The sequence below is a fragment of the Gobio gobio genome (genome assembly GCF_949357685.1).
Source record: "Gobio gobio genome assembly, chromosome: 1".
Taxonomy (NCBI): Eukaryota; Metazoa; Chordata; class Actinopteri; order Cypriniformes; family Gobionidae; genus Gobio; species Gobio gobio.
Window position 1 is genome coordinate 29,062,686 of NC_137097.1, and position 14,996 is coordinate 29,077,681.

The window sequence follows — 14,996 nt, forward strand, 5'->3', positions numbered from 1 at the left end:
GGCTATTGACTCTGCAGAAAGTTGGCGACTTCTGTGCACTGTGACCCTCAGCATGCGCTGACCCCGCTCTGTGATTTTTGTGGCTTAGTTGCTGCTGTTCCCAATTGCTTCCACTTTGTTATAATAACACTAACAGTTGAGCGTGGAATATTTAGTAGTGAGGAAATTTCACGAATGGACTTATTGCACAGGTGGCTACCTATCACTGTACCAAGCTTGAATTCACTGAGCTCCTGAGAGCGACCCATTCTTTCACAAATGTTTGTAGAAGCGACAGAAAGACACTCGATATATCAGAAAATTACATTTGTCTGTAATACCAGGCAAACAATGTCAAATACATTGTCCTATATTATGAATATTCTGATACTATATTATGAATATTCTGATAATGAAGTTCTGTTTAATTAGACTGCTACAATACAATTTTACCAACAAAAGCCATCATTAGGTGGAACAGAAACAGTTTTTTATTTGATCGCAAATGCAGTAAAAACAGTAATATTGCGAAATATTATTAAAATCGAAAGAACGGTTTTCTATTTAAATATATTAAAATGTTTAATTAACAATTTTTTCTGTGATGCAAATGTACATGTTCAGCATTACTCCAGTTTTCAGTGTCACATGATTTTTCAGAAATCATTCTAATATGATAATTTGGTGCTCAAGTAACATTTATTATTATTATCAATGTTGAAAACAGTTGCTTAACATTTTGTGGAAATGGTGATACTTTTTTCAAAGTTCAATGAACAGCATTTATTTGCATTAATTAAAATTATTTATTACATTTATTATATATAAATATTTTGTGACATTATAAATGTCTTCACTGTCACTTTTGATCAATTTAATGCATCAATATCATTTAATTGATGAATAAAAGCATTAATTTCTCTATTTTTTTATATCTTACCACAAATGTTAAATCTTTTCCACAAAAATGATTCCTGAAGGATCACGTGACACTGAAGACTGGAGTAATGATGCAAAATAAATACAGCTTTGATCACAGGAATACATTTAACAATTTTACAATATTTTAAAATAGAAAACAATTATTTTAAATTGTAATAATATTTCACAATATTACTGTTTTTACTGTATTTTTGATTAAATAAATGCAGCCTTGGTGAGCAGAAGAGACTTCTTTCAAAAACATAACAAAATTGTAATGTTTCCAAACTTTTGACAGGTACTGTATATTTATTTATGTTAATATGACAAAAATGACAAGTCCTCATTTCTGACCCTGGTCACTGCCACACAGGTGCACGGGAAGCTCCCTAGGGTTTGGAACACAGTGTGTGTGTGTGTGTGTGTGTGTGTAAAGGAGTAAATAAATACCTCAATGGCTTTCTGTATTCCATTCATGTTGCAATCTAGCATTGCTTTGGCTACAGCATCTCTAATAGTTTTGTAGTCCATTCCACATGCTAGATACTGGTCAATCTGGCTGCCATCTTGATTCTGAGAGAAATAAATTTAGCAGTCAAAGCACAAATACTTAGCCTGGATGCCAGCCGAACTTAGCCCCGCCCACAACATTTTTATTCGGGCAGTTCGGTCTGGACTTGCTCAATAGAGAAGTAATTATGCCCGAACAGAAGCTGTTCGGACCAATGAAATTGTCAGGCGGGGCTTTAGACGATGATGGACAGATGAGAAACAGTAACGTAATCATCCACGTCATCAAAGAGCGCCTAGGTTGAATTTGTTCTAATCCTAAACGGAGAATATATGCATTCATCTTTACTATTTCTCTCAGAAATGATGATCGTGTTGGTAAGTACTCTGTGTCTCCTTAAATTCTTTTTTTACAACACCGGCAAAGTTCGTTTACACTCATCTTTTTCTTCTAACGCTAGGCTACTTATTCCAGCGTGCGTGCAGGTACAGGGTTGCCAAGTTTTACAACAAAACCCGCCCAATTGCTAACGTTCCTCAAAACTAGCCAAAAACAAGCCCAAAAGCTTTCCAGGGGGGTTCTCCGGGAAAAAAAGGCATTTGGGGGGTAAAATATGTGTTATTTTGGCAGGGCTGGCAGCTAAAATTCGCATTCCTGGGTCTGTATATCACATAATTGGGGTCGCTTCAACTCGCGGACTTGGCAACACAGTGCAGTTGAGTTCTGTTGACATTTGACTACTAACGTTATGCGTCGCTCGGTCGCTCCGTTGCTCTGATTGGTTGTAGGTCTATCCAATTGAGGTCTTTCCTGGTTCGGTTGAAACGCCCCATAATCACAGCCCAACGGAGCAGTATCAGACTCATATTCTGACTAGAATTGAGTATGACGACGTCAGGCTAACAAATACTCATATCAGCATTATGAAATTAATTCAACTAAAACCCACCGATTCAAGAATCTCCTGAGGAAACAGCCACCTGAACCCTTCCTGTGGCAGAAGTTTCTGGACATATTCAACCCCATGAAGACTGCAGATCTTTCTGATGAGGTAAACCCTGTACCAGTCATTCTTGCTCCGGCAGCACAGATCAACCACACTGTTGAAGAACGCTGGGCTAGAAGCCAAAGGATCATCGTGTACACCTAAAACGTAACGAAAAAATATTTTACAAATCTTAAAGTCTAATGCCATTTCATGCATTCTGACTTATTTACACTGTTAAAGAGTGGATTTTCATGCTAAACATGGCCAACATTTCAAAAAACGAGTTGGACGTATGACAGATTATTTCTATGCCAAATACACTCCTTCAGCATTCAAACAAGTTTCAGGAATTTTTTTTTGAGTATGGCCCTGTATGACAAGGGAGGAATTCCTTGTATGGGCACTTCTCCCATGGATGAGTCCAGCAGGAGCGTCATCAACAAGCTTCGTTCAGGTTACGGGAGCCGTCAGCGGCGCTGTCATTTTGTTTTTAGACCACGAAATCAACAATGTCAATAATGAAGTGTGTTTCTGGTTGTAAGGGAAGGATAACCTTGTTCAGCTTACCAAGTTCTGCAAGTGTGTGTGTTTATCCCGGTCATGAGTGGAAACCGTGAGTGAAACTGCATCAAATGTGTGTTTTGTTGGCAATCGGCGCGTAAGTGCATATAATGTGTACAACACCTATGTATAGTGAATCAAAAGTTATCCAGGGAGGGATAATGCCATGATGTATTGTGTGTGTGTGTGTGTGGGCTCGAGATTCTTTAGCTTCGCCCAATACGTGTTTGGCTATTTTCGGAAAGAATCGGTACAGCGTATCTGTCTTTTATAAATATGATAAAACTAAAGACTCTTGGGAGATATGAAGGATGCAATACAACTCTATAGATCCTCAAGATTAACATGAGACTGACAGAAACTGTGTGTGTTATGTACCCTTTAAAGTTGGTAAAAGAAGGTTAATTTTCTTTATGCACAACATAATTTTTTTCTTTAGATTTTTGGGTGAAATGTGACTTGGATATGTTCTTGACAGGTTTCGTGAGATCATGTCAGGCACTAAAGCACAAGCATTAAAGACTTTCATTCACCAGCAATAGTCACTCTGTTGACAAGCAGGTCAGCAGCCACATCCAGGCACAGTCGAACTCTGGCCACTTGTTGCAGGTGCTCTATAGACGCAGTGTGAGCGGACACAGAATCAGAGCGAAGGAACTCCCGTAGAAAGCGTGTTTCCTCCTGCAAACAGGCCTGCTGCTCCGCCACAGAGTGCCACTTTGTCCGATCATACATTGAGTCCTGCAGACACAGGAGGAATTTACTGTACTTTTAACCAAACTTTAAACACACACCACATATGCGTGTTTTAATACTAATTCTTAAGAAATGAATCAAAACGCTTTGTAAGTTCATTTTAATTGCATGCACTAACAAAAATGTTTTCTTAATCAGTAAAAATATTCCTTAAAATGTACATTTCTTTTAGAACTTGCTTTCTCTTTATATCTTTAAGCATACACGTCACAAATTTGTCTAGGGTTATGCTTAAATAAATAAAAAATACACTTACAGTACCAGTCAAAGCCAAAGCATTAGACCCCCCCAATATCACACACTAGACTGAAATTATTGTTTACATAGGCTAAATAGATTTCAACATCTAAATGTTGCTTGAATTTGAAATAAAATGAGTGGAGAGTGAAGCATTAAAGTTTTCACCAAACATGTAAACTCTTCCAATACCTGAGAATATGCAGAGAGAGAATCTAGAAAACTACAACTAAGCAGTAAAATATGGCAAGTGAACTGAGTTGGTGAGGGCAGTGATATACACACCTCCAAACAGTTTATGTACAAGGAATAAAGCTCAGTTTTATCAGTCTCCTCGATGATGTTGCTTTGCTCAACTTCTGTCAGATGGCGCTGGAGATAGTGCTTCACATCATCAAAGCTGAAATAGGAAAATACAAAAATGATTATATCCATAAATCCATATAAAAGTCCTTAACCATGACAGGTACCCTTATGCAAGAAAAATATATTTCCATATATTTATTATCAATATATTAAATAGTTTAATGTATAGAAAAATATTAGGGCTGTAATCTCCCAGTCGATTAGTCGATTATTGGTCGATACGTTCTGGCTCGACCAAAATTCTGATTGGTTGATTTTTTGCCGCGTTCATTTCATCAGTTTTGCCGCGTTCATTTAAATCAGTTTTGCCGCGTTCATTTCATCAGTTTTGCCGCGTTCATTTCATCAGGTGGAAAGCACTAATTGCTAATGGGGGTGTTTTCAGATTACCCCTGTTTCACAGGTAACACCCCCATTGTTTTCACTTCTTTTGGATTAGCCACACCCACTGGAGAAGAGAGACAGATTGAAGTAACGTTAGGCTACTTTGCTGTATATTATTTATTTAATTGTGAGAGCGTTTTCCTAGTCAGTTCTCTTCTACTATGTCAACAAAGTCATCGGCAGTGTGGCAGCATTTTTTTTAAATAGAAAATGGGGAAAAAAGACGAATGCAAATTTTGCAAGCAACAGTTTGCATATCACAGCTCGACGACAAACATGTCATATCACCTAAAAACGGTAAGCTAACTTGTCTGCGTTAGGTTGCCGTGTCTGTTTTGAGTAGGCTATATGAACATATCAGAATTGCCATATTTCAATGTTTTTTATTTGGAGCCTAATGCGCGATGCGCTGTGCCCACTGTTTGTATTAGTTTTGAGCCTATGCTTTATTTTTCAGTTATGCACTTTATTTCGTTTCTGCTCTTGATCTGGCTTGTTTAATAAATATTCCTTTTTTATTAAAGAGGACGTGCCTTTTGTGTTTAAGAGTAAAAGCTTTAAGTTAATAGTCTATTCGTGTCTCAGCCGCGAAGCTGAGCTGATCCTATGTTCGAGCTGCACAGAGCGGCTGAAATTATAGTGTCTGTCAGTTATTATAATACATATGACAAAAACAATTGTCTAAATTATGTTGCATATTCCTAAAAAGTTCTTGTGATGATATCACTAGTTGACAACATAGTACTATATTTTCGGAAATCATAGGCTATGATATTGCGCAGGTGCACGTGATGCAACGCTGTCAGAGCCGACAGACTCGTGTGTCAGACTCATTTCAGTGCAAAATAATCAGGTCAAAAACTATTTAATATACTGCAAATTGCCTACTAGTTTTTTATGTTTATTTATAATTCATTTAGGCAGACAACAAGGCCACCAAGTACTGCGCACAGTGCGCAGCTAATTAATTTAAAGTTTTTCTTCTTAACATAATTTTTAGTCGTTTTTTAGTCGAAAATTTCAGGACTTCAGTCGACCAAGATTTTCTTTGGTTGATTACAGCCCTAAAAAATATACAACATAATGTATTGCGTAAATATATTCAAATATTATTGCAATATTATTGCGCCGCTGCACCCATGGTACGTCAGCAAAGTTCCTTGATTATTACACAGGAATGAGAGTATAGTTCCTTGCCATATCGGATAGGGATGGGCGATATGGCCTAAAATCCATATGCGATATACATTGCAAAACTGTAATTATACAACATAATGTTGCAGATAAATAAAATTCAAGTACAAATTATTTTGTGTAATGCACAGATACTTTAAATAAAAACATGTCAAACAAAGTTTCTTACCTGCAGCCTAATGTAACGCATTTGGTTTTAAACATTTTGTTCTCTTAATGAAAAGAAAACTGGTGTCTTGTTAATAAAGGAACGGATACTGTGAATTAGGGAATAGGGATGTCACGATACCAAAATTCCAGTAGTCAGTACCAATACCATAAAAAATGTACGGTACTCAGTACCAATTTCGGTACCACAGCAAAATGTTTTTATTTTATTTTATATTTAACTATTTTAAAAAACAACCATCTAGGTATAATTATTATTAGTAGAGACAAATTATTATTACATAGAGACGCATGTCTAATATATTCTGTCAATTTCTTCATGTTAAACCGATCTTTTATTTTGACAGGTTGCCGTGAAGACCTTTGAGTGTCTGTGTTCATTTCATGATATGACAGTTTTCTAAGATGAAACGGTAAATTCTTAGCCTGGATGCTAGCCGAACTTAGCCTCGCCCACAACATTTTTACTCGGGCAGTTCGGTCTGGAATTGATCGGTAGAGAAGTAATTATGCCCGAACAGAAACTGTTCGGACCAATGAAATTGTCAGGGCGGGCTTTAGACGATGATGGACAGATGATAAACAGTAACGTAATCATCCACGTCATCAAAATCCGCTTGGGTTGAATTTGTTCTAATCCTAAAAGGAGAACTTGTTCGTATATGCATTCACCTTTACTATTTCTCTCAGAAATGATGATCGTGTTGGTAAGTACTCTGTGTATCCTTAAATTATTTTTTTACAACACTGGCAAAGATCATTTACACTAATCTTGTTCTTCTAACGTTAGGCTACTTATTCCAGCGTGCGTGCAGACAGGGTTGCCAAGTTTTTACAACAAAACCCGCCCAATTGCTAACGTTCCTCAAAACTAGCCAAAAACAAGCCCAATAGCTTTCCAGGGGGGGTTCTCCGGGAAAAAAAGGCATTTGGGGGTAAAATATGTGTTATTTTGGCAGGGCTGCCTGCTAAAATTCGCATTCCTGGGTCTGTATATCACATAATTGGGGTCGCTTCAACCCGTGGACTTGGCAACACAGTGCAGTTGAGTTCTGTTGACATTTGACAACTAACGTTATGCGTCGCTCCGTTGCTCTGATTGGTTGTAGGTCTATCCAATTGAGGTCTTTCCTGGTTCGGTTGAAACACGCCCCATAATCACAGCCCAACGGAGCGGTCTCAGACTCATATTCTGACTAGAATTGAGTATGACGACGTCAGGCTAGTAAATTCTCATGAAGTGAGAATTTTTGCATTCGTGTCCTCATATAGTGACACATGGCAGAGACTACAAAGACAGTGAGCGAGTGTCACACGGCCATCTTGTCACAGTCAGCTCGCTCACTCGTAACATTGTGTTTTAATGGTGCATGTACTTTTTAAATAACCATAACTTGCTCAATTTTCTACCGATTTTTAAACTGTTTGGTTTTTTATAAACGTCAGAGATGTAGTTATGGCACTGCATACTTATGAATAATTATTCATAATTTGTTCAAGCATCCAGAATTATAGCCACGTTAATAACGTTTGTAAGAAACCAAACCATTTGTAAATCCGTCAAGATTTCAGCGAGATAAGAGTATTTGTGTTTGTGCAGATCACTCACCTTACATCAGGTACCACAGAGCCCGCCAGAAAGCTTGCCTGTGACAAGATGGCCGCCGTTGATGACGTTAAAGGCTAGATGTCTTACGGCGGAGTCTCTATTATGTATATCTATGGTTGCACCGGTCTTTTTCACCAGCTCCTCCGTTTCGCTTTCAGCTATGTTTACTCAAGATGACGAATATGATGATGCAGCTCGTGTCTCTAAATTTCACTGGTAGATTGTGTCATCAACATGCATTATCGTGATTATCTAGTGCAATAGAATTAAAATCTATCGTAGGCCAATTTTGTATCGTTTATATTGCCCATTACTAATATCGGCCTAGAAAATTACAACTACTAGAAAACTACTTTTCTTTTTCTGTCAGTCTTAGTACACAATATAACTACAGAAGAGTCAAGTTTTAAATAGGAAAAATATTGAAATTCTTTGGTCATTTTTTGAGCGAGATGCTAACAGTCTAACCAGATTCAATGATCTATGCTAAGCTGTGCTAAAAGTGCTACTGCCAGACCCAGAGATCGGCTGAATGGATTCGAAAACGGTAAAACTCAACTGGTGAGTTGGAAAATGACCCTTATTTTCAAAAAAAGTGGAGTGTTCCTTTAAAACAAGGCAATATCTGCTAACACTTTATCTTAATATTGTCCCCTTTAGACTTCTGTTGACTATAAGTAACATTTTTTTTTCTTTGAGCAAGGCACCTAATCCACAATTGCTCCTTGGGCACCACAGCAAAAATCGCTTACCACTGCTCCGTGTAGGTGTGTGTCCATGGTTTGGAGTGTGTGTGTGTGTGTGTGTTAGTACTCACTGCTCCTAATATGTGTGCACTAACTTGGATGGGTTAACTGCAGAGGACAAATTCCAAGTATGGGTTACCATACTTGGCCTTCACATGTCACTTTCACTTTCATATTGCAACATATTTTTCAATATTTGAAAAGTATCATTCAATATATAGTAATATATTAACAAAATATATTATTCTGTATCATTCTCCATATATTAAACAATATAATATATTGACCATAAATATTTGGAAATATATTTTCTTTGCATAAGGGTATGCCCTGCACTCACCTGTATTTTAGTAGGAGTTTCAGCACCACTGAACGCACCACTGGATTTTTATCCACAGCGTCATCGAACGGAGAAAGAGCCTTAGTCAAGAACCTCCGGTCTTGCCCTGAGAGCATGAGGAACAGCGTTCTGATCATTTATTCATCCTAAGCAGAATCTAGTCCTCTGCACATACACATTACAGACGTACCTCTGATCTGAGGGAGCGAGCCGGCCTCTACCATCAGAAGAGACAACAGGTGGAGTATGATGTCTTGGCTGGGGGGAGTGTTGTCCTTGAAGCACACAGTGGACACCAGATCAATGAAGAAAGCATTACATCGCATTCTGAACGATGCATTTTGATTGATGAGACCCCTATTGAACAAAATAAACACAATCTTTTAGACTGATAAGAGAGAGAGAGAGAGAGAGAGAGAGAGAGAGAGAGAGAGAGAGATAGAGAGAGAGAGAGCGACAGACAAACAGAAAGATAAAGCACAACTATTCAACACAGACAATTATTAGATTACCGTATTGTCTCAGAGGCCTTGAGCTCAAAGTCATCAGCCACTTCCTGTACACACAGAGGGCAATGCATCTGACCCGGCACCAACCATTGTTTGATGCATGATAGGCAGTAGATGTGGTCACAGGGCAGACTCAAAGGGTCCCGAGGGTCTCCCATGCACACTGGACAAAGCTGAATGCCAAACCTGGGTAAACAAACAGCAGCTGCATTTACATGGACCCTAATAATCTGTTTGAAGTCGCATGTAACCAAGTCAATTGGAATGAATTGGCCAAATCCAACTGAAATTTCATCTGGATTGTTGAAGAGATGGTTTAAACTTTTCTCTAAATCTCTTCAGTGTGCACATGTCAAATGATCAAATGAACTGAAGCTTGTGACATATAAATGCACACAACCTAAACACTTTATTTAGCGTTCATGTAAACAATATGCTTGGATTCATCAATGGGAATGATTTCATTCTGATTAAAAACAAAGGGTGTCCATGTAGAGACAAATCACCACAATCCTATAATAGTAGCCTCTTACTAAACCCTTTGGTAAAAAAAAGTATAACTATTATCCAATCAAACCTAAAAATGCTCTGAGATGCTTCATCTTTGCAGGCTTTGAGTACGGTGATCACTGCCTCAAACGGTTGCTTCTTTTTGAGGTCTGAATTCTTCTCTAGGACCTTTAGCAAAAAGATGAGTATTGATAAGCTGAAATAAGACTGTTGAAGGAACTATTTGAGGAAGAACTACAAGTTGACTCACTTGTGCTAGGCGTCGAGTATGTTCCAGAACCAGTGGCCTGAGTTTCAACTGCACGTCTCCAACACTCAGCAGCATGTGCTCCACAAACAAGGCCAGAGAGTAAATGCGCTGCCAGCCGTGTCTGAAAATGAATAATGCAATGATGCAAATTATCATACTGATAATGAAAAAGTACAGTAAATTACAGTATTATTTGCAGGCTAGCCAACTGCGCACATGGGTTGTGTTGTGTGTCATTCAGAACTGAACTGAGAACAAATTTCAAATTCAATTCCCAAATGTGACAGCAAACAGGATACAGAATTGTAATTCAAGTTTGAATTCATGGAGGAATTTAAATATAAGTGAAATTTAGAATAGAATAGAAGAAAATGCATTATACACACACAAAAAAATGCAACATATAAAAATTATAAAACATTAACAGCAGCATTAAGATGGCCCTGACCACTGACATATGCTTATAGAGATGACTTGCTTCTTCATTAGCTGAACTGTAAGCATGTATATGTATATAAACACACACAATCAGGCATAACTTTATGGCCACTGACAGGTGAAGTGACTAACACTGATTATCTTCCTGTTCGTGGGTGGGATATATTAGGCAGCAAGTGAACATTTTGTCCTCAAAGTTGATGTGTTAGAAGCAGGAAAAATGGGCAAGCGTAAGGATTTGAGCGAGTTTGACAAGGGCCAAATTGTGATGGCTAGACAGAGTATCTCCAAAACTGCAGCTCTTGTGGGGTGTTCCTGGTCTGCAGTGGTCAGTAGTATCTATGAAAAGTGCTCCAAGGAAGGAACAGTAGTGAACCGGCCGGCCAAGGCTCATTGATGCATGTGGGGAGCGAAGGCTGGCCCGTGTGGTCCGATCAAACAGACGAGCTACTGTAGCTCAGATTGCTCAAGAAGTTAATGCTGGTTCTGATAGAAAGAATACACAGTGCATCGCAGTTTGTTGCATATGGGGCTGCATAGCCGAGACCAGTCAGAGTGCCAATGCTGACCTCTGTCCACCGCCGAAAGAGCCAACAGTGGGCACGTGATCATCAGAACTGGACCACGGAGCAATGGAAGAAGATGGCCTGGTCTGATGAATCACGTTTTCTTTTACATCACGTGTGTGTGCGTTGCTTACTTTGGGAACACATGGCACCAGGACGCACTATGGGAAGAAGGCGAGCCGGCGGAGGCAGTGTGATGCTTTGGGCAATGTTCTGCTGGGAAACCTTGGGTCCTGCCATCCATGTGGATGTTACTTTGACACGTACCACCTACCTAAGCATTGTTGCAGACCATGTACACCCTTTCATGGAAATGGTATTCCCTGGTGGCTGTGGCTCTTTCAGCAGATAATGCGCCCTGCCACAAAGCAAAAATGGTTCAGGAATGGTTTGAGGGGCACAACAATAAGTTTGAGGTGTTGACTTGGCCTCCAAATTCCCCAGATCTCAATCCAATCGAGCATCTGTGGGATGTGCTGAACAAACAAGTCCGATCCATGGAGGCCCCACCTCGCAACTTACAGGACTTAAAGGATCTGCTGCTAACATCTTGGTGCCAGATACCACAGCAGAGCTTCAGGGGTCTAGTGGAGTCCATGCCTCGACGGGTCAGGGCTGTTTTTGCAGCAAAAGTGGGACCAACACAATATTAGGAAGGTGTTCATAATGTTATGCCTGATCGGTGTAAATTATATATTATTATCAATGCAATGCTATCTAAATCAGTAGTACTCAACCAGGGGGCAGGGGCCTATTAGAGGGCCTTAGCAAACATCCAAGTGGGCTTTAAGATGACTTGAAATTCAACAAAACAAGTATTACAATAAGCTAAAGCAACTAAAAATCTAAATAATTCTTATTTTATTTAACCCCTTTAACAACATCCTTTGAAAAAAACAGGGATCCCACGAAAAAAACGGGATATGAGAAATTTTAAAAGTGTGATTTCTAGACCTGGAAAATTTATTTAAATTAATAAAATCATAAACGGAGTAAAAAAAGTTCTCTCAAAAATCCTTTTTCCTTAATCCTTATCCAGTAAATCAAGCACAACTCATGCAAAATAACTGGTTAAAATGAGTGAAAATCCGGAGGAAAATTCAGCTCATAAAACTGAATTCTGAATTTTAATGGACAGAAACTAGGTTTACATTTAAACTTTACTAACAAGTGTGAGTCTCGAAATATCCCATTCACATAGCGTCTCGAATACTGTCTATGTGAACGTGCAACAGGAGTCAACCAGTAACCATAGTGACAGTGACAAAAGTAATATCAAAGATCGCAACGTCCTTTAAACTGAAAAATCGTAGCACTTTTGACACAACAAGAGTCCGATTGAGCTGTGAGATCATCAGTCAAATCTTCATTAACCGACAGCTGACACAAAACTGACAGGAGCAGCTCAGGATCGGTGGAGAACAGTGACTGGATCTAAAACTTTAGAACCAAACTTTAGAACCAAAGTTTGTTTATGAATGTGGTTGTCACTCCCATAAATAACTGAACTGTGTGTGAACACATTGTATTGGGATAGTTCACCCAAAAATGAATATTACCCAATGATTTACTCTCCCTCAAGTCATCCTAGGTGTATATGACATTCTTCTTTCAGACAAACACAATCAGAGTTATATTAAAAAATGTCCTCCTGGCTCGTCCAAGCTTTATAATGGCAGTGAATGGCAGCCTAAAATTTCCGGTCAGCCGGAAGCTAGATATTTTACTTTATAATGTGTTAAATATGGACATTTTTCGTACACAAATTCACTTCAAAAAGCCTTTATTAACCCCTGGAGCCGTGTGGAGCATTTTATAATGGATGGATTAATTTTTTTGGCCTTCAAATTTTGGGCTGCCATTCACTGCAATTATAAAGCTTGGAAGAGCCAGGACATTTATTAATATAACTCTGATTGTATTCATCTGAAAGAAGAAAGTCATATACACCTAGGATGACTTGAGGGTGAGTACATTTTTGGGTGAACTATTCTATGAGCCTACTCATTCACATAAAACAATACACTGATTTCAAAAATTTGTAAGACAGTTTTTCTTCACAAAGTCAGTATGCGAGGAGGCGTGATATATAATGAATAATGATGAGATAACACCTGAGATGACAAAAGATCGCATAATGAGCTGCATAAGGAGCTGCATACCTGACTGAGAGCAAAAAAATGCTCTTCTTATTTAGTTGAAATTGTACTTATCTAGTTAAAAATCATCTAGTTTACAGATGAACATCATATCTAGTTTAAAATATCTTAATTTAAAAATGTTTAAATATTTAGACTAGAAACAAGACAAAAATTAATAAGAGCATTTTTCTAAATGTTTTGTACTATTTTTTATGTTTTTAAAAGTAGTCTCAATTATTAAAAAAAAAAATTAAGATTAAGATACAATTTATACAAAACGAAATTCACTTTAAAGAAAGCAATTATCTTTCTACAAAACAAAAAATCACTTTCTACAAAACAAAACTCCAGAATCATTTCTGACAAACAGATATTAAATAAAAAAAAATACCATTAGGCTATAATATTTAAACATCAATATGCAGCAAAATACGTTTGACTGGTACTAGATTTATAGCATCCGAGCAGACATTTGCGAATAAAAGCTTTATTGATGTGACAATAGGCTCTTTTACAATAAACACGTTATAATCTGTCCAAAACAAGCCAAATAAATCTTGTCTAAACAGTCTTGCGTGTATGACATTTAATGTTGCAACAGAATTCATATTTAAACTGTCTTTTTGCATTTAATATTCACAGATGCTAACAGAATAAACTGACCTTACAATCAGCGGCGGAATCCTTTGCTCTTAGAAATTAACAGCTTGAGGAGAATAAATCCAGAATTATTGCTCAACGCTGTATCAAACGATGTAGCTGAAGTAACGTTACAACGCTTCACTAGATGTGTTTTTATGAGTTGATGTGTGGGCGTCGACTCTGGATTGCCTCAGTATTTGAATCTCAATAGAGCGCGTGCTCCGTGGGCATGGTCGCATAAGCGGATAATGAAGTGGCTCGAGGGTGACTGACATCACTCTCTATTCGAACAGATTACATAAACACAGAATATTTGTTTTCGATTTGGTTTACATTTTTTAAAACCTGAAATTTCAGCGTTTCTTTAGACATATGTCTCATGTTTGTGAGACAAGTATTTACTAAGCTAGAGTTCCTTTTCTGAAGACTATCTGAATGAATGTCTTTGAGAGAGAGGCTGCAGATCGCGCATCATGTTTGTTTTCTTTATTTTGCAAAAAGCAAAACAATTTGTTTTTATTGTGACTGTACACACACAAAAAAAAAGAAACTTATTATGTTGTTTGTTAAATGTCATTTGAGTCTCTTGGGCACTGAGAAGAAGGGGGTCGCGTAGGGGGTTAAGGACTGAAAACCGTATTCTGTTGTTGTGTGAATATTAATAGGTTAAAATTTTCATTACAGTACCAGAGGAAACATATTAGCCTACATTGGGGTCAAATTGGTCAAATAATGTTGTGGAAAACAGGAGGCCTCGAAGTCAAAAAGGCTGAGAACTAATGATCTAAAATACCTACTGAAGAGGTACAGAGCCACACAAACAGACTAAAGAACAGAACAGAACAGCTGTAGGTGCTATCATGCAATAAATATAACAACAATATACAGGTAACAGTTAAACACTGATAGAGCTCATAACTCACTGGATGTGGGTGACCATCTGTTTACTTTTCTCTCCGTAGTGGCGTACACTCTCCTCACAGCAGACCAGCTCAATTGGCACCTGTAGCTTTTTTATACGTCTAAGCCAGGCCAGACTTTGAACATCTCCATCTAGAGTCTGGGGCTCCAGGTATTCAATACAGGCCATAGCAGCGTACACATCTAACACCTGAGAAACAGGAAGACGGTCAGAGGGAAGTAACCAAAGTAGAACATCCACATCCAATCCCTGTATTTT

The 14,996-nt window shown here is 38.2% G+C and overlaps 1 protein-coding gene across 2 annotated transcripts in view; it reads right to left on the reverse strand.

Annotated features, from left to right (window-relative positions):
• The window catches only part of LOC307125669 (E3 ubiquitin-protein ligase rnf213-alpha), a 98,084-nt gene that overhangs the window by 25,451 nt on the left and 57,637 nt on the right, over positions 1 to 14,996 (reverse strand). For both annotated transcript variants that reach the window (XM_079815718.1, XM_079815717.1), the window contains 10 exons: positions 14,740 to 14,927; positions 10,030 to 10,150; positions 9,847 to 9,947; positions 9,273 to 9,455; positions 8,951 to 9,117; positions 8,761 to 8,866; positions 4,239 to 4,353; positions 3,494 to 3,701; positions 2,361 to 2,557; positions 1,351 to 1,473 (listed from right to left, as the gene is read on the reverse strand). In XM_079815718.1, the coding sequence (XP_079671844.1) occupies positions 1,351 to 1,473; positions 2,361 to 2,557; positions 3,494 to 3,701; positions 4,239 to 4,353; positions 8,761 to 8,866; positions 8,951 to 9,117; positions 9,273 to 9,455; positions 9,847 to 9,947; positions 10,030 to 10,150; positions 14,740 to 14,927 (1,509 nt within the window). The remainder of the gene's footprint in view (positions 1 to 1,350; positions 1,474 to 2,360; positions 2,558 to 3,493; positions 3,702 to 4,238; positions 4,354 to 8,760; positions 8,867 to 8,950; positions 9,118 to 9,272; positions 9,456 to 9,846; positions 9,948 to 10,029; positions 10,151 to 14,739; positions 14,928 to 14,996) is intronic.